General features: G+C 47.4%; 1 protein-coding gene across 1 annotated transcript in view; it reads left to right on the forward strand.

Moving 5' to 3' along the window:
• The window catches only part of IGF1R (insulin like growth factor 1 receptor), a 1,701,728-nt gene that overhangs the window by 1,097,546 nt on the left and 583,730 nt on the right, over positions 1 to 20,452 (forward strand). Inside the window, exon 11 of the mRNA XM_069625053.1 lies at positions 8,898 to 9,102. Coding sequence (XP_069481154.1) covers positions 8,898 to 9,102 — 205 coding nt within the window. The remainder of the gene's footprint in view (positions 1 to 8,897; positions 9,103 to 20,452) is intronic.

The following is a 20,452-nucleotide window of genomic DNA, read 5'->3' on the forward strand; positions in this document are numbered from 1 at the left end:
GACAATTTTGTCAATCAGGTATTTAGGGGTGGCGTTCTGAAGACATTTGTGGGAGATGGTGACAAGTTTAAAGAAAATGCTATCCTTAATGGGGAGCCATTTGTGACTTCTTCTTGTTACGGATATATGGGATACTCAAGGCCGTTCTTAGTGCATTATTTTGCAGGGTTTGGAGTTTGTTTAGAACTTGTTTGTTAGCGCCTGCATAGAGAGCATTGCAGTAATCGAGTTTGGACAGGATTAATGCTCGTGCCAAGATCATGCAGCTATTTGTGGAAAGATAGTTTTTACATGCATGGATAAGTTTGCACGTATAGTCAGTAGCTGTGGCAGTGGCGTTAACTTGTTTCTTAAGGTTCAGGGCAGAATCAAGATGGAAGCCTAAGGTTTTAGTTTCCTTAGTAGTGGTGATCAGGTTCCTGTCTATGTTGAATGAGATGTATTTTGGATTAAGGTTTTTGAGGTAAATAAGGGCGCCTAGTGTACGAATTTCAGTCTTATCATCATTCAGGCACAAGCTGTGGGTAGCCATCCATGCCTGAATGACGCAGTAGATTTTATTTAGTCCGTCGTTGTCAGTGTCATAGTTACCAGAAAGTGGGATCAGTATCTGGGTGTCATCAGCGTAGTTAGTGTAGATGACACCCAGACGGTCCAGTATGTCGAATAATGGTTTGGTAAACACATTATACAATGTAGGGGACAGATAGGAACCTTGTGGCACTCCACAGGTAATAGGGATGGGGTCAGCTACATCTGATGGGGAGAATGCACTCATCATTCTGTTTAGGAATTATTTGATCCAAGATGTGGCCTCCACAGAGAAGTTGGCTGCTGATAATAGGTGTTCACAAAGTATATTATGATCTACCAGGTCAAAGGCAGCAGAGAGGTCTAATAGCAAGAGTAATGTGCATTGTCTATTGTCTTTTTATTAAGTCTATTTGTGTTTTCAGGTCTAGAAGGTCTGTTTCAGTCCCATGCAGTGTTCTGAATCCAGATTGTCTAAGCCCTAGGAGATTGTTAATCTCTAGGTAGGACTGTATTTGGATGTATGATGCCTTATCAATGATTTTAAGGAGGAAGGGGACAGTGGTTATTGGCCTATAGTTGGTAGGATCAAGCAAAGCTTTTTTTTATCAGAGGGAGCACCCATGCGTCTGTTAGGTTAGTAGGAACCTGGCATGATTTAAAAGAGGCGTTTATTAATCTAGTGATGAAAGGCGTGAGATCTCTCACTGCATCTTTTATGATTTGAGCAGGGCAGATATCACCTTGGCAGCGTGAAGGTTTCAGAGAGTTAATGATTTTTGCGACCTCAGTCGTGGTGACTTGAGCAAATTTGAAAACTGGTAGTGTTAGGAAAGGTGGTGGTGGCTGGGTTCTGCACTGTGTCAGTATTTATAGTAAGTCTTTTAGAGGCAATTTTGTTTTGGAGAATGGTGATTTTATTGGCCGAGGCGTTTTGAATGCCAGTTCACCAAGCTTTGTCTTTAGGGTGAGAGTCATCCAGAGCTATAGGTGATTCTAATTCCCTTAGTATTCCAAATAGTTCCTTAATGCTGGAGCTGGCATTTTGGATCCTGTCATTATATGTATTTTGTTTATTTTTGATGATCTTTGCTTTGTAGCGTGCAGTGATCTCTGTGACTGTTTTTGTTCTCATCGGAAGGTAGTATTTTCCTGGTGGTCTCACATTTTCTTTTTTCCGCCCCCAGGGCTTTCAGTTGTGGAGTATACCAAGTGTTAAGGTGGTCTTTGGGTTTAGTCTTGCGTAGTTTCAATGGGGCGATAGTGTCAAGGGCTGTAGTCATAGTGTTATTGAAGAGGTTGATTAGTTCCTCAGGGTCTTCAGATTTATTGGCATTTAGTATTGGGATCAGTATAGGGGCTAGTTTTTCAGCTGTAACATTGCGCTTGTTTCTAGTAAGTAGAGGAGGCGCAATATGCTTGGTTTTTGAGGCTGGACGATTAATGTTAGTGGTAAAAGCAATGAAAGAATGATCGGTCCAAGATTGTGGTTCAATGACAGTGATTACCGTAGGGCAGTTGTGGTCTGCCAGCCAATCCAGAGTTTGACCTTTCATGTGGGTGGGTAGGTTGGTTGATTTTCTCTGTTAAGTTCAATTCATTTAGAGATTCTTCCAAGGATTTAGCAGCCTGGTCGTTAGGGTCAGATAGGCACCAGTTATAGTCGGCAAGTATTAACATTTGTGACGTTGGTTTAGTGTTGTCAGAAAGCAGAGTAATCATGTCCTCCTCGAAATCTCCTAGGGAGCCGGGAGGCCGGTATTTGAGATGAATGGTAAGGGTACTGGAGTGGGAGGTTGTTATTTTGACTGTGAGTAGTTCACATGATTTGGGAGAAAGAGAGGTCGTTGGTCTGAGTGCCAGGTTAGAGCTAGCTATGAAGGTGACTCCTCCGCCCTTGGCATTCTCTCTGTCAGCTCTGATGATGGTGTAAGAGTCTGGAATGGCTAACATAAGGGAAGGCCCTGCGGCAGCGTGAAGCCAAGTCTCTGAGACTGCTAGGAAGTCGAGGTTGTTGTCTTTAATTAAATCAGCTATGTCAGTTGCGTGTGCAACTACAGATCTTGCGTTAATGAGTGTGCCTTTGATAAGCGCTGGCTTTTTCAGGACTGGTGGGAGAGGTTTGTTAGGTTGGGCTGATGATGTAGGTGGTTTGTTTCGCTTTTGTTTCAGTTTTTTGGGTGGGGCGCCAGGAGTAGTGTGGCTTGATAAGCTTTGCGTGGGGCTATGGGGAGTGATGAGTGTCTGATCCTGATACAGGTTGACTAGAGGTGCCTGGATGGTGATCCTGGAGGCAAGTTCTTCATTTCTACGGGTGCCATGGCATGGTTGATTAGGAGTTGGCTTGGTAGTGAACCGCACAATCAATTGCGCAGGGGTGAGAGTGGCGAGGTTGTTGGAACTATTTCGCTTTGTTCGGCTGTATTCCCAGTCAGAAGTTAATTTGGGAAGGAAAGGGGCGGTTTGATCGAGCCTGAAGACAAGTTGGCTTGTAAAGGAGGGAGGAAAGGTGTCTGTTTGGTCTTGTGGTGGAACATTTTATTGGTAAGTATGAGGGCAGGCGGGCTGAAGTTCGATGATGTCTTAGTAAAGGGAGACTCAGTAATATATCAAAGACAAACTTGAGGAGAATCATAATGGGTTGCTAGCTCGTTGGTGCTAATGTGGGTTATCAGTTACCTGTGGGAAAGCGCAGAGAGGGTACAGGCTGGCTTAGTAGGACGCCTTTGCTCGAAGCAATAGTCTAGTCTACCAGACTTTTGTAGCACAGTAGGCCGCATGGGTTAGCCTGGCAGGTATCTTTGTTCAGCTAATGGGAACAGTGATCGCATTAAGTGGGATGGTCACCTTCGCAATGTTACATTTAACGGTACAGTTAGCTAGGGCGGTATTAATTTGAAGATATTAGTTATAGCAAATGCAAGTATTTAAAGATGATGGGGGCAGCAGATTGCGGTAAGCACGATAGTCGCCTTAAGTGGAACTGGTAGGCTAGTCTGTCATTAATTTATGGTGTAGTGGGCAGTGGAGTTTGGTCTGGTGCATACATGTGTTAGGCTCTTATGAGTTGTACTCCTAGTAAGTAAGGTAGTCACAATCAGCATACCAGGTGGCAAGTACAAGAGTATAGAGGCTAGCGAGGCAGATAGTCACGCTGGTTACCTACCAGAGGCTAGGTAGGCTAGCCTCACAATGAATTGTTGTGCAATAGGCAATTTTGGCTCGTCTAGCAGATATATCTGACCAGTCAACACTAGCAGTAGTCGTATATAATAGCAGGCCACATTCAGCAGGTGCTATTGGCTTGGCAGGCATTATTTTGTAAATAATTTGTAATGCAAAAGGCACTGTAGCAAATCTAGCAAATACATATGCTTGAGGTTAACAAATCAGTAGGATAAAGTAAGCATAGTGGTCATCTTCCATGAAGGCTTGTGAGCTAGTCTGGCGTGTGTTTTTGGGTGTTAGGCGCAGTGACCTAGTGTAGCGTAAAATACACTTTACATTTCGAGTTATGCAATTGTCAGAGGCACCGTGATCTAGACATCAGAAGGGTAATGCTGGTGTTCACTAAGAAAAGTACTGAACAACATTTACGTATTTTCTAGTATAGCTAATAGCAGGTTTCAATGTCGGTTGGGATGGTACATAAAGTTAATGTTCACGGCCAAATTCTCATACGTGTGGAGCTCATGTAATATGATCAGCGTTAGGTGTAATTTGAGTTCGGACAGGGATACAAATAATAAAATTTCCGTAGGTGTCCCTTAACAAGTCTTGGTTGTCTAGCAGTTCCAGGGTGACGCGATGCCGCGGCACGCCAAGACAGGCACAGACATGCCATTTGGTTAACCCTTTGGTGCAGGGCTTCCGTGCGGCGGCTTCCGCCTGGCGGTGGGGGCTGGAAATGGATGCAGCCACCCAATCAGGGCTGAGCAGTTGCGCTAGGTACTGCCAAATTGTGTTTAAATAAACCTTGATGTTATGTTGTATCTATTAAGGAGTAGGAAGCTAAGTTTTAAGTTGAGTGTAACAAGTCATTTTGAAGGCTATGCTTTCACATTGATTACATTACAGGGTTCAGTGAGTCACCCAATAGTGTGTGGTGTCCAAGTGGAGAGTTTTAAAACAGTTCACAATTAGGATTGGAATGTGTGATTAGTGAGTCAAAACAACACATGTACATATGGTAGTAAGTTCAGTAGGCAAGGTAACCGTGGTTACAATTGAAATTAGTTATGCAAATATAATATCTAACGAATTTGTATCATGTCGGAGAGAGAAGGAGAGGGAAGAAGATAGTTGGAGTATGTTTAATGGCACCCCCATGAATTCGGAGCATATGGATGGTTAAGGTGATAATTCTTGTCAAGTTAGGTTTCTAGTAACAGGATAATTGGTTGGGTTCGGGAGACGCGCCCCGTCTACTGTATGCGTGGATATTCCACAGGATGAGCCAATAGAAGGCCTACGTAAAGAGGGGGAAATGGGGGGAGCAAACAGGCGGAGGCCAGAGCCAGTACCGCGTAGACACGCAACCCGCATGTGTCACGGTACAGAACAAAATGGCGGCCATTCAGACAAAATGGCGGCACGTGCAGAAGCGTGCCAATCCACTGAACCACAAAGACAGGAATTCACCCCAAGGGTGTAATGGTCCTCCATGAGTATGCCGCAAGTCACGTGGTACATGTCCTACTTGGTGCCCTCGGGGCAGGGGCGCTACACATCGGTTACCCCGTTCGTGCCTGTGCAGGAGCGCAGCTATCCAGCGTGTGAGGATCAATTTTTCAAGCAATTCCTCACACTAATGAGATTTCCTCAAATGGGAGGTATCCAAAGGGGAAATCATCCAAGATATGATTCCGCTTATGCTCCCGCAGCCCCTGGCTCCACGCCTAGAATTGACACCCGCTCAACCCACAGAAACTCCCACTCAGCCTAGTACTCTGGTCCAGTCCTTGCCACCTTTGGCCCCCCAGACAACGGCACCTCTGAGCACACCGCCTCCAGATCCACAGGACACAGTGGATCAGGGTGACATTTGACGAGGAGGATGAGCAGGACACCTCTTCTTCGGCAAGGGCTTTCCACGGCAGGTATGTCGGATTAGCGGAATACCTGGTTATTCCTCGGCCCCAAAAGGAGCAACCAGAGGCAGGGGTCCTAGCCGAGGTGTTGACTGTTGTTCAGCCACCATTTCTGGCATTCCCCTCAAAGATGTGGAGGCTCTGGCAAGGAAGGGCAGGACCACAAACCTCATTCGGTGCATCCAATAACAAGCGGCTGGACGTAAAGTACAGGCAGGCAGAGCAGGACTCTCTTCTCCTGTCAGTACACCCACAGCCACATTCATCGGTCATCGCAGCGGCTTCCATGTACGCCAAACCGCAGTCATCCACTACATTTTTGTCTACATCAGCCTTACAAGGCAAGGAGGAGTAGCTTCTGGAGTCCTACGGAAAAAAAGTATACTCCAAATGCCGGCCTCCACCTGCGACAAGCTAATGCGGATGTCATGCTGACCACTTCAAATCAGAGGCTATGGAGGGAGATTGCACATTTCCTCCTGGAGTTGCCATCCCACAGGCAGGTGCCTTTCAAGACCAGTCTGGCCGAAGACAAAATTGTGGTACAGGACTTAGAGTTCTCCGTGGCTCCTATTGTGAGAAACCTGAAGGTGTCTCACCTGCTAGTCCCCGGGGATCTGTCATCCAGGTGGCCAGGACAGAGCCATCGCTTTTCGATCCAGTTCCTGGGGGTGGACCATTGCGGGTGTATCACCTGGGTGAGGTCTCTTCGGGGAGTTAAATGGGGACACCGGATGGCAATTTGCGGTATCCCCTTTCCTGTAACACCTTTACCCCATCCTACCAGGTAGGATATTTAGGAACTCAATCCCGCCCCCCTTTTCCAACACTAATACTTTCTGATGGACAGCTCGCTATGAGAGAAAACGGACTAACACCCAATCCGTATACCTGACATGTCCCAATAGAATGGTCAGGCAGGGTCGGCAATTGCTGACCATCACACACACACACCTGACTTCCATTGCACTTCCCCACATGGATAAAAGGCGGAGAATGAGAGCACACCTGCAGCTTTGCAACATGACCCAGGTGTAAAAAGATAGGGCTACAAACGAAGAGGAGGAAGGCATTGAACGAGCAAGGCAAAACACACGAGGAAGCAGTAGTTCCAAGATGGCAGTTTAACACAAGGAGAAAGACGGCAAAACAGAAGGGGATCACATGGAGGGAAGTGCCCTTGACCTTTTCGACAAGGAGCCGTTACTTTCACGAACCCTTGAGAATAGAAAACGTAAGAAAAGGAAACCAGGCTGAAGAATCCTGCATTGTGTGTTGGAGGTACCTGAGGCCCTCCCACTTAGATAATTAAGGCGGGGACAATCACTTGCTGCCGTGGTACTGTCCTTGGCTCTACTGTACTAGTGAGATCAACACAGCCGGTGAGTTGGAGAGACTTATACCAGACCGGTCTGTGTTGAAGCCAAGGTTGCAAGGAGCAACATTGTATGGTGAGCGCTGAAGCGAACAGTGTATGAAACACACGTGATAACCAACGCGAGTAAAAACTGAACAACATATGAGTGATTGAACTTTGGAACCAAGATACAATACCCTTGACAGAGTGGTCCGGCACTGCGTGCATGCTCATTCGAAGATCTCTGTAAGGTATCCAACTGAGAGCTGACAAAGGTGAAAGAGTGGCAAAAAACTTTGCATCAAAGTGGTCCTGCAACGGGTCAAGCAAAGTCCTGTGCACAGTCAAAAGTCTTCGATGTTGATACTGCCAAGAATTTTGATGCTAAAGTAAAGAACGAGAGAGATCAATTGAAAGCTTTGGGTTAAAGCAAGTTTGTGTTGGATTGAATTAAGTTGGTCTGAGCCCGACAGAGGGAGACCGATTGAACATTGGGATAAAAAATTTATCTGAGCCTGGCTATAGTGAATCACCTGAGAAATTGAGTACATGTGAAATTCCAAAGAGGAAAGTAACTTGTAACTTATTGTTTGTTCATCTCATCAGGCCCTCTGCCAGAAGAGACTTTGGACGGCAAAGAGATTTGGGCACAAAAAGCCATGATGCTAATGTTTGAACTGCACATTCGTGCTAAAGAAGCCAGAGACTGTGCTAAACTCGAGTGTACTGCATTATCCCGTGCAGAAAACCTGGGCAAGGGAGGTCAACGGCCTGAGCATTCTGACACATCATTTCTTAAACACTTCTTTCTTTTACATAAAATTGTGTGCCTCAATATTTGTATTTAGAGCTAAGGTTTGGCAATAGGTGTATCAGTATAGGCCCTTTTATTTTGACCAGATACCACTAGGACTGCGTTATGATTTGATGGTTTTAGCTTGCTCCCATCTGTAGATTTAGGATTAGATGGGCATTTTTCAAACCCTTTTTGAAGTTCAATAAACACCCTTGAACTGTGGTCACTTTTGTCTGTCTTACTGTTGATACCATGCCTTCCTAACACTATGTACATGGCATGTAGAGCCATTTACATGGCCGCAGATATGAGGAGGACTACGTGGCTCAAGTCCACCAGGTTCAATTCTGATGTACAACACTGCATCCTCGATCACCCTTTTGAAGGAGGGCACCTGGTCCACTTGTCTACTGATGAGAAGTTGGACAAGAAGAAGAACAGTTCCCGGACAGCCAAGTCCTTGGCCATACTTGTGAAACCAGTATCCAAGACCTTCAGGCTGATAGGGGTAGCACGTTTTGGCGGCTTCAGGGGCTTCCAGGATCGGAGAGTTAGGCAGTCAGGCAGGTCCCCCAGCCAGCACAGGCACAAACAGCAGAGATCTTCTCACAGGGGCTTCTTCCAGTCCCCCTCCCAGACGCCAGCCTCAGAGGGAAAGAAGCAATGACTGGATCATCAAGGTCCACAGTTCTCTGGTGGCGGCAGGCTTGCTCTTCACATTAAGTCCAGGCGGGCATTATTCGCAGACCTGTGGATCCTCTCTGTGGTTTCAGAGGGCTTCTGCCTCCCCATCCCATTTTTGTCTGGTGAAAAAGGTTCTGTTCCCATCCCTTGCGAGGGACGCCACATACAGGAACGAGGAAAGGGGACCATGACTAGGAGTACGTTAGGCACTACAGTGAGTAACTTGTAATTTCCACTTGGTTAGCGAGTCACTGATCCTGGATTCAGTGACACCTCCACCGCTGCTGCATTTGAGAGCAAGTGCAGGGCTACGTGGAATGTGTGTTTACTGGGAAGGAAGGATATTGGGTAAAAAAAAATGTGTCAAATGGTATTAAGTCTTTATAGCTTCTCTAGATCTTATTGTTAAACAGCTTTCCATTTATTCTTTTTTTTCTAGATAAGATTCCACTTCGGAAGTATGCAAATGGGACAATTGACACAGAAGATACCTCCGAAACCTCCAAGCCTGACGGAGGAGGCACAGAAAAAGGACACTGCTGCGCGTGCCCAAAGACTGAGGCGGAAAAGCAAGCCGAGAAGGAAGAAGCGGAGTACCGCAAGGTCTTTGAGAACTTCCTCCACAACTCAATCTTTGTTCCCAGGTAATATGGTTTGCCGAGCAATGTGTCTTTGGCAGCGAGAGGGGAAGAGCAAGTTAATTTAGTCTCTCCTACAACTTCTAAAGATAAAAAATAGAATGTTCAGCCACAGGTGATCCAGCACCAACTATAGATATTGTAGCACACATTACAGACATTGTACTCCTCAGCCCACCAACACCATTAATGATTAACAAGAATACTCGGTTGGCTTCTTACCAAAATATCATTGTTTTATTTCATTATAGTGCAACGATTACCACAGTGTAGTTGAATTAATTGCTAATAACCTTTGACTCTTACAATGGATTTAGTTGATATTTAGCAGACAAAGAACCTCTCCCCTCTTCCAATCAACTAGAAATTTGGGAAAGATCTGGTAAAATGTTATTAAGAAAACTAATTTTTGGTTGAGCGCACAGCGGGAACCACTGGATAGAATTGGAGCAGGTATGAAACAACTTGCGCACAAAGCGCTAAATCGATTTACAGGGTAGAAAGCCGGGGGGTCTGGGGTTATTGCGTCCAGTAGTTTCGCAAACATGAGCCAAGCAAACCAGTCATGACTTCCCCAATGCTCTTATTTCAATGGTTTTGTTGTGATAAATCTGATTAATTTAACTAAACTTCAACTTGTGTTTTTTCAGTGATAAAAAAACTAACAAAATATATATTTCGAAGGGATTGTGTCCTCCAACGTATTCCTTATCTTTGATAATTTGTCTCCAGCTTGCTGGCCTCGGAAATGTTTTCTCTGTAGAGGGTGCTGCGCGTCGACGTCCGCTGAGTCGATGTCCCTCGACAGCCACCGTATCAGCGCCGACGTCACCATGCCCATAAATAGCCACGCACGGTGTCCGTTGCTCAGTTCCGTTTTTCCGCGCTTCGTGGGGCCTCGGAATATCGTTGCTCAGTTCAGTCAGATAAACCTTCTAGATTTACTCGAAGATACCAACTCGTTCTCGATGGCTTCTTCATCGGAACCGACAACGCCTCGATCCGGCTTCAAAAAATGTCAAGACTGCGGTAAAAAAATGTCGATAACAGATCCACACAGGATCTGCTTGTGGTGCTTGGGAACCGAGCACCATTATTCGGAGTGTGAGGACTGCATGTCCATGACGGCGAAAGCCTTGAAGGAGCGCAAGGGGAAGCTCGAGAGAGGTAAGTCAGTCAAAACCTCCTTGAAAGTTTCTTCGGCTGAGTCGAGGCATTCGTCTCCTCGCCGTCGAAAGCATTCCCATTCTAGATCTCGAAAAAGCTCCCACCATTCGTCGAGATCAAGACACTCAAAGAAGAGACGTCGAAGATCCCCTTCCTCGTCATCTTCTTTTTCCCCAGAAAGGGTCTCCTGCCCCACAAAACACAGCTCTCAGGCTGAGTGGGAGGAATTCAGGAAGAAAATGCTAAGCATCTTCGAGAAAGCGGCCTCGACCCACTCGAAGACAGCTGAGGGTGATACCCGGGTGAAAAACCCAAAAAATCGAAGCGCCGCGAGTCTCTACACCCGGCGAAAGAGTCCACCCGAGAGCGCCACGGGCCATCGGGTAAGAAGGCACCGTCTTCGACGCCGTCGTCGAAGATCCCTTCGACGCATGGATCGGCACCATCGACGCCGTTGTCGAAGGGTTCTTCGATGCATCGGTCGATCGACTCAACGCCATCGTCGACACAGACATCGACGCCGATGAAAGAGAAAACCACGGCTACTTCACAGCCAACGGTGATACCAAGAGCCTCCGGCACGACGCCAAGACCATCGTCGACATCCTCAAGTAGGATGCCGATCCTCTCAAGTTCTTCGAGGCCTCTTCCAGTTTTCTCGACGCCGTTCTCGGCGCCTTCGAAGCCTGTCACAATGGCGTCAACGACATCGACGTTTTCTCGCCCAATAATTATGAGTTTGGCTCCTTCTGCCTTAGAAATGGGTTTTACACCATTTCCGAGGTCAGAGTACCCCGGATTATCTTCAATCTATGAAGAAGGGTAGGATTCTGACCAGGAAACCTTCGGGTTGCAGAGGACCACACTACCTGTTTCAGAGGATTTCACCTCTGAGGAAAGAAGGTTGAAAGACCTACAGGAATCATTGCATGAGGGAAGTGGGCTGGACACTTCCCCAGAAGTGGAATTTGTTAAACCAGACCCAGGGGAACATGCCGAAACACCCTATAGAACCCTGATGGCAAGGATTATTGAATTTATGGGTTGGTCTGCGCCTTCACCTGTTTTTCAACAGGATGACCTGACAGACATAGTAGACAAAGGTCCACAGGAGGATCCTGTGGACCCCTTCCATGCAGCCTTACAAAGAAAGATTTCATCTAATTGGGAAACTCCTGAAGTTATCCCTGCAGTCAATAAAAGATTGTCAGCCAAGTATAGGGTAGCTGCGGCTGACCCTGAATACTTAACAAAACACCCGACTCCGGAGAGCCTGGTGGTTCAAGCGGCAACTTCATCAAGCAGCAGGTCCGCTTACCCTACTCTCCCACAGGATAGAGATGACAAAAGGTACGATTCTATGGCAAAAAAAGTATTTTTTGCTTGTAGTATGGCGTTGAAGTCCATCAACGCCACTTGTACGCTCGCCAGGTTCAGTCACACACTGTGGGAGTGTGCTTCATCAGCGGCTGACTGCATACCCGAAGGAGAGGAAAGGGAAGCCTTCCTTAACATTATTAAAGATGGCAAAGATGCCATGTGCGAGTCACTTCAAACTGGCATTGATTCCGCTGACAGTATCAGCAGGGCCATGGCGGCAAGTACGACAATCCGCAGGCATGCGTGGTTGCGAAAGTCTGGCTTTGCGCCAGATGTACAGGCCAGACTTTTGAATATGCCCTTTGACGGCTCTTCTTTATTCGATAAAAAGGCTGATGACAGTCTGGAAAAGTTGCAGACATCTAAAGCAGCGGCAAAATCGTTAGGAGCTGCAATCCGCCAAACTCCTTTTCGCCCCTCAGGAACCTCTGGGAAAGGAAAGTCCTTTCGCTATTATTCCGCATTCGGGAAAGGCAGAGGACAGCCGGCTCAAAGAGGCCAAAGGAGATCCACCCGAGGTGGACGGGTCAAAAGTACTAAAGCCGCAGCAGCATCAGGTGCCTCTTTACCCTCGGCATCTGCATCAGCCGCCCCCAAACCACTCTGAGGTCTTTCCACACAAAACACCTGTAGAGGGGGCAGGTTAACTCACCATCTGACGGAATGGCAGGCTATAACGTCAGATGCTTGGGCATTGGAGACAGTTTCCGAGGGTTACTGCCTACCCTTTCTACACATCCCTCAGAGTCATCCACCGGGGCACAGCTCTCTAAAAGTTCCAAATCTGCTCCTCTTGCAGGAAATTATAGACCTGCTAGAGAAAGGTGCCATAGAACTGGTACCTGTAGCGGACAGGAACAAGGGCTGGTACTCCCCCTACTTTCTCATACCAAAGAAGGACGGAGGACTGAGACCCATCCTGGACTTAGGAGAATTGAACAAGTTCCTCAGGAAGGACAAGTTCAAGATGGTAACTCTCTCTCAGATCCTTCAGGCCCTCCAGCTCCAGGACTGGCTGGTATCTCTGGACCTTCAGGATGCTTATTTCCATGTGCCAATCCATCTCACACACACGGAAATACCTGAGGTTCGCAATTGGCGACTCTCATTATCAATGGTGAGTACTGCCATTTGGGCTGACCTCCGCCCCGAGGGTCTTCACCAAGCTAATGTCGGTAGTGGCTGCGAGTCTAAGGAGGGAAGGGATCCACGTCTACCCCTACCTGGACGATTGGCTGATCAGGGCTGTATCTTCTGAACAAGCTCAGACCCAGCTAGACTATGTCTGCCACTTCCTTCACAAACTGGGCTTCTCCCTCAATTTAAAGAAGTCACAGATGATACCATCACAGAGACTCCAGTTCATTGGAGCGGTCCTGGACACTTCCCTGGGAAAAGCCTCGCCACCAGAGGTGAGGGCTCAAGATATTCTGCAGATGGTCACCAAGTTTCAAAATGCCCAACGTCTCCCAGCCTTCGACTTTTTGAGGTTGCTAGGCCTCAAGGCATCCTGCATCTTCCTTGTGCCAGAGGCTCGCCTGAGAATGAGATCTCTTCAGTGGGCACTGAGAACTCAGTGGTCGCAATTCTCAGGGAGAATGACAGATCTCCTCCGGATTCCGGACAAGGTAGCCCACAACCTTCTATGGTGGGCCTATCCAGAGAACATCTTGAAAGGAGAAGTGTTTTGGCAACCATGGCCGGAGATAACAGTAGTCACAGACGCCTCACTCGTGGGGTGGGGAGCCCATGCCAACGACTTGACCATCAGCGGTCGTTGGTCTCCATCGGAGTCCGACTACACATCAACCTATTAGAGCTGAGAGCGATCAGACTAGCGCTGAAAGCTTTCCTGCCATCAGTACAGGGGAGAAATGTCCTGATAATGACGGACAACACGGTGGCCATGCACTACCTCAACAAAAGAGAAGGCGTAGGGTCACTGCCACTGTGCAGAGAGGAAATGCAGCTCTGGTTTTGGGCAATTCAGGAAGGAATCTCTCTATCGGCAGTCCACCTAGCCGGAGAGAAGAACTTGACAGCGGACGCTCTGAGCAGGCAGAGCACAGTCTCCCACGAGTGGGAGCTAGCTCAGGAAGTCCTTCGAGGATCTTCGCCCTTTGGGGAACCCCTCAGGTGGATCTGTTCGCCACAAGCACCAACAGGAAGTGTGATCTGTTCTGTTCAAGGGAATTTCCTCCGAGAGGAGCTCTAGGAGACGCGTTCGTAGTGGACTGGGAGTTCCCACTCCTTTACACGTTTACACCAGTCCCTGTTATTCCTCAAATGATCAGGAGGTTGAGAAGATTCCGGAAAACCATGATCCTAATTGCCCCGGGCTGGGCCAGGAGAACGTGGTACCCGGACCTTCTAGATATGTCCATCTGCCCTCCAATCCGTCTTCCACTCAAAGAGAATCTTCTCTCGCAGAAGATAAGTCAGGTTCTCCATCCAGACATCAGAACCCTCAACCTTCACGCTTGGCTTCTAAAAGGGTGAGGTACAAGGATTGGAACCTCCCTGATGACGTCATGGAGCTGTTGATTTCGGTCAGAAGGACAGCAACAAAGTCTTTATACCGCTGCCGTTGGAACAAATTTTGCAGCTGGTGTAGAGAAGGGAATATCGACCCTTTTTCATGTGGTACATCAACGGTGTTATCGTTTCTACTCTACTTGACAAACTCAGGCCTTCAAGTTGGCACTGTAAAAGGCTATCTCGCAGTGCTTTCAATCTTCAAGCGCACTGCGGAGGAACCATCGTATTTCAAACTACCTCTAGTAATACAATTTCTCAAGGGATTAACTAATGTTTATCCTCCAAGACCATTCCAAGTTCCCTTATGGGACTTAAATTTAGTCTTAAACTTCCTAATGGGTACACCATTCGAACCACTCCACTCTTGTTCGCTGAGATTTCTCACGCTTAAAACTGTCCTATTGGTAGCACTAACATCTGCTAGGAGGGTGAGCGAGCTACAAGCTCTCTCTTGTAAACCCCCCCATACAATTTTCCATAAGGACAAAGTCGTCCTACAGGTGAAGCCTAATTTCCTCCCAAAGGTGGTTTCTGAATTTCATATTACTCAGAAAATTGCCTTACCTTCGTTCTACCCTCCTCCCCATCCGGGGAAAGAGGAAGAAAGACTACATAGGCTGGACCCAAGGCGAGCGCTGAGCTTTTACATCAGCAGACTGCCTAGGATTAGGCAAGCAGACCAACTGTTTGTAGGATACTCAGGTCACAAGTTGGGACTACCCATAACAAAACAAACCATTTCCAGGTGGATTATTATGGCCATTCTGGAATGTTACAAACTGGCAGGGAAAGAGCAAACCCAAAATCTTAGGGCTCATTCAACCAGGGGTATTGCAGCCTCTTCGGCCCTCCAAAGAGGGGTACCGGCCCGAGACATATGTGCGGCTGCCACATGGTCGTCCGCACATACATTCACAAAATGTTACAACCTGGATTGATTCCTCTGCTAGTCAAGAGACCAGATTTGGAAAAGCAGTATTACATGCGGTTCATTCCTAAAAGGGATACATGACATTATTACTCCCACCTCCGATTACATGCCACTGCTATGGAAGTCTATCAAAGATAAGGACTACGTCGGAGGACACAATCCCTTCGAAGAACAAGTTACTTCTTACCTTGTAACGTTCTTTCGATGGAATGTTCCTCCGACGTATTCCTTATCGCCCCTCCCATCCATCCCCGCAGTGATACTTCCCTTGTGGTTGCAGCTTACGCTCCTTCAAGGTCAATAACCAATTCAGGCATGACTTATCTTATGCTACAAAACGGAACAGAGCAACGGATGCTGCGCGTGGCTATTTATGGGCATGGTGACGTCGGCGCTGTTACGGTGGCTGTCGAGGGACATCGACTCGGCGGACGTCGACGCGCAGCGCCCTCTACAGAGAAAAACTTCCGAGGCCAGCAAGCTGGAGAGGAATTGTCAAAGATAAGGAATACGTCGGAGGAACATCCCATCGAAAGAACGTTACAAGGTAAGAAGTAACTTGTTCTTCTCTGTCATCCTCGCTCTCCCTCCTTCCCAAATGGTTGGGAAGACCTGCATCTGCAGGCAGGCCGTAAAAGCAGGCTGTAAAAGATAGGTATCACAGGGAATGGCCTAGGTTTCGCGTGCGTCACTATTGGCACGGGCCTACACCTTACCCTCACGTCACCAACGTTCCACACCCAGTTGTAGTTTTTCCGCCAACTGGCGGGTCGGAATTTTTGCTGCGCTGCTACTCCCTTTTTCAGCCGTTCTTTTTTTGCTGTCCATCCCCTTTTTGCTAGTGATTGGTTCTTTATTCTTTTTTTTCAATCAGTGGTGCCTCCCTCTATGCATGCCGTATGCGACAGGTTTCAAGCAATACATCTGTTGCCAGAAGCATTTTTCTGCGGCCGATTGTTAGGCAAAGTTTCTATGCAGTACCCTTTGGGACCACTACACAGAACTAGGACTACAGGTGTAAGCAAAACCAACCTTTGGTATATGTCTGTGCTACACAGTTTTTGGTAGGAGAGCTGAGCAGCCAGGCTTTTTTCAAGAGGGAATGTGAGCTGTAATAATGTTAGACAGAGGTCTGCAATCACAGGTGTCAAAGTCTTACACTCAAGGTTTCTTTGTTAAATACTTATTAATTTAATTCTAAATCATCCATAAGGAGGCAATATAGTCGCACACAAATATACTTCAGTACTGTAAGTTTCTGAGGAATTCAGAATACTTTGAAGGAGGAGCAAAAAGGCATAGGTTATCAGAACATACAAAGAATAGTTATTTCTTAGGCAGTGCAGATATTTAGAGTTCACCAGAAGAGTCAATTCAATTCAATAGGCTAGGCCAAAGTCTATTGGCTAAAGGCTTGGATAGGATAAAGCAGTTCTGGTAGATAAACAGAAAAGTCTCTGCAACAGTTCTAGGAATAGTTTGTAGCAAGAAGAATCATATGTTGGGTCACAATCTGATTAGGCCTGTGAGTTGGGAAAGTTTCAAGCACTTTCACAGCGAGATGTAAGTACTCTGTCTGGTTTTACAATATCTTTACAAATGAAGAAAAAGATGCAGCCGGTGACCTCTGTTCCTGGCAGACCTTGCTGTTCCTGGTCCTCAGTCGTGGGGAAAAGAGGGAGGACATCAGGGAACTACTGCACTGCACTGCACTGGGAGTGGTCAAAAAGCTGGCAGGCAAATCTTCAATTCCGGTAGCTGTAGTCCAGCACACAAGCTGGTGTCCCTCTCCCTGGTTATTGGGTTTCCTGCAGCACTCTGAGGAAAATACAACCAGCTCCGAAAATGGTATCCAGGTGGCTTAGTGTCGAGTTGATTGGTCCCACCAACTCAAAGGGAGAAGTCGTCCTTGCAGGGCTTCTCTGTCGAGATGAACTTAGCGATTCGGACCTGCCGCAGGGCTTCACCGGGCAAACCAACGGTCCAGGAATTGCAGCCGCCATCCTCTTCAAGCTCGTCTTCGGTTCTTTCGTTCCAGTGGTCGATTCTGCCTTCCAAGCCAAGAGACTCGCCTTTTATTCAGTTCTCTCCCATTCATTCCAGCCTAGCTGTCACTCTCCCAGCAGGGTGTCTGTCCTTGCCAGACAGTCAGCCAGCCAATCACCACAGAGTGCATTTGGGTCTCCTAGGAGACTAAGCACAGGGAGGTTCGGGCACCTCCCTCACTGCCTGCCCACACCAGACACTCAGGCGCCAGAGGCAGTCTTCACTCCTGAAGCCCCCCAAAGGCGAATGAACAAAGGAACCAAACCTGGTTTGGCGCACAGAGCAAAACTCCTTGAGGGACCTTTCCACAAAGAAATGGCGAAAAAGGAAGACCGGGACCTGTTTTTACAGAGGGGTTCAGGCGCCATCTTGAAAAACATGGCTCCAGCTATTTAACACTACCGGTGTTCGCGGTCGGGAAAAATCATGGTAGTGCGTTGTAAAACCACTGCCATCAGCCATTTCCAGAGGAAAGGGTAGCATTTGACTGCTACATAAGTATCTAGACACAGGGGATACTAACTAACCCCTCCAGCACTCTATTGTAAGATAGAGGGTGTGCTGGGTCTAGGAATTGAAAAAGACTAGTAAAGTCAATTTCACTTTACTTATTCTGGGAAACAGTAGTTTATCCCTGAGAAGGTATTTGAACCTTGGGAAAGCCTGTAAAGGATTCCCTGTGCAACTGCACTGAGGGTGCTGTGTGACACATATGAAAAGATGATGCCTATGGAGTTGTCTAAAACTCCATAACCAAAGAAAACACAAGTGTAAAACACATTTCAAAACACATGAGAGAGTGGGAAAAATTGTTACACTCTCTCCAGGCAAAAAAAACAAGTCCTCAGAATCCAGCAAAGTTGCTGGGTGGGGGGCTCTCTAAAGTGAAGGGAATTAGCACATTTTTGAGAATTCTCCCTAACACTGATGCCCACCATGCCTGCGTCCATTGTCTGGGTATACATCACCCCGTGAGAACCTGCATCTTTAGCTGTGGAATTCACCCAAGGTTTTTGCTGACTCTCCTCTCCATGTCTGAGTTGAGACTGGTACCGAAGTCTTCGTTTGGAACAGGAGGGAATACGGCATTGGTAAGAGGGGTACTGTACCTTCAGGTGAGGTACTAGTTTATGGAGTCTTCACAGGACCATTCAGGGGGAAACCCCCCAGCCTATCCACCTGAAAGTACCTCTGGGTGGGAAATCACTAGTACCTCCAGGTGGGAAAGGGTCTCGGAAGACCCACCCGGTACCGGAAGAGTTATTTATTCAAAATAAACTAACAACGATAATGGGAAAACCCTCTATTGCCTCGTAACACTGAACAGGCAAGGGTACATGCCAAGAGTCCTACGCCTCCAGGGTTGATTCGGTCCACTGCGATTCCCCTGTACCGGACAAAGCTAAATCGGCTTCTGCTTGCAAAACTTCTGGTACTTCGTTAACGAAAGAAAACATTTTATCCTCTTCTACTACAGCAGTTAGCTTTCAAGCTCCTTGGTACCGAGGAAATCTCATAAGTCCTATCATAAGAGGCATAAGCACTCTCATTCAAGATCTAGTTCGGTACCAAATTCTCTGAAAAAGCACAAACTGAAGAAATCTCACTTGGCTTCTGTCTCGGGCTCTATACCAGAGAGTCAGAAGGATAATTCTACTCTAATTTCTGACTAAGACTTTGATGCTTCAATATTCTTTACGGTTCCACCAGAACAATGTCTCAGCACTCCTGTCTGCTCTTTCCTTTCAGCTCAGTCTCCTCACATTTTGTCTCCATTTTCTCCTCAGTCTGAGGGCAATTTGGGTCAACCTACTCTTAGGGAGAATTCTCGGTTTTGGCTGAATTTCCTAACCTAGTGAGACCCCCAGCAGCTTTGCTGGATTTTTGGGGTTTATTTTTTTCTCCTGCCAAGAGCGAGACTCTTTTACCCTCACTCTTGACATGATTTGAGTGCGTTTCTTTGACTCTAGATGTGTTTAATGGGCTATGGGGTCTTTTACTCCATAGGGCTTCATGTGTTTTTGTGTTTTTGTGATCTGTGTTACACAGCACCCTCAGTGCAGTAACACAGGGGTGTCATAGTGACCCCCCAGTATAGACTCCATACCCTGGGACTGACTACTGTCTCCCAGGGCATGTAAAGTCACCATTGACTTTACTAGTCTCAAATTCTGAACAGAACCAGTACAAACCATCATATTGTGGACGTACTGGCCGGGGCAATTCGACTGCCCCGGGGTCTGTTAGTCGAGGGGGATGTCTCCGTCCCCCCTGATCGAGTTTTGGCTGGTGGCAGTGGATACTACTTTTTATATTCGACCGCGAATATATTCCTATGGGATTTTCCCATTGTTCGAGGCTACCAACTTTAATTATTTAATTCCTATAGCCTCGAACATACCGCCGGTTTACTTAATTAATATTAATTCTCCGGTTGGTATTTTTTGCCAAGACTCGGTTCTAAAATGGCGTTTGTGTTCTCTTCTGTGACTCCAACCCAAGTCGAGCCCTTTGTTCCACTTTTTGGCAGGCTTCTCCACAGAAGCCTCCAAAAGTGGTGCCACTCTGTCTGGGTACCACAGGGTGTGTGGGAGGGGGTTTAGGCATCCTGGACTGAGTTGCCTAGGCAACTCAAGTCGCACTCCGTCCTGATTGGCCCAAGTGGTGAGCCGGCCGGCTCACCACTTAGCATGTTTGAGTGACAGCTAGGCTGAGTGAATGGGGGTTTTCTGCATAAAAGCAGGGCTTTGGAGACTGGAACTTTAGAAGTCGCCACAGGACCTAAGAATCCGACGAGGGAGAAGCTGAGCCGACCTGCTACGACGACACCACCGGTGGAGCCCTGCTGAACCGTCTCACCACTTTTCCCAACGACAGAGGAGAGCTCCAGCCCGGAGAGTCTTCTTCCTTTGACTGGTGGGGATAACCAGTCTGCTTTCTTTTTCGCTTCCTGGGACAACTCGTGGCCGCCTTGCCTGTGCCAAGCACCCCGGCAACCGGGATACCACGTTTTACCACTACCGCGAATCAAAGGGTAGTACCTTTAACCGGAAAACTCTGCGGCTGGTTTCTTCCCTGGCAGTGCAACGACCTTCATCTTTCCTCCATGTCGAGATCTTCTCTTCCTCTGGACGACGCCACGACTTGCACCTGCTGCAAGGAACAACTGCCCCCGCTGGAGGATCCTTTCCACCTAAGGTACCGTGTTCCGCCTGGCTTCCCTTGCAACCGACTGTACGGGTTAGATTTAGCCCCCGGCTTTCGAACCTGGGTTAGCCTGGGACACCCTGGCTA

Source organism: Ambystoma mexicanum, chromosome 11 (genome assembly GCF_040938575.1).
Source record: "Ambystoma mexicanum isolate Mex_15411 chromosome 11, UKY_AmexF1_1, whole genome shotgun sequence".
Classification (NCBI taxonomy): Eukaryota; Metazoa; Chordata; class Amphibia; order Caudata; family Ambystomatidae; genus Ambystoma; species Ambystoma mexicanum.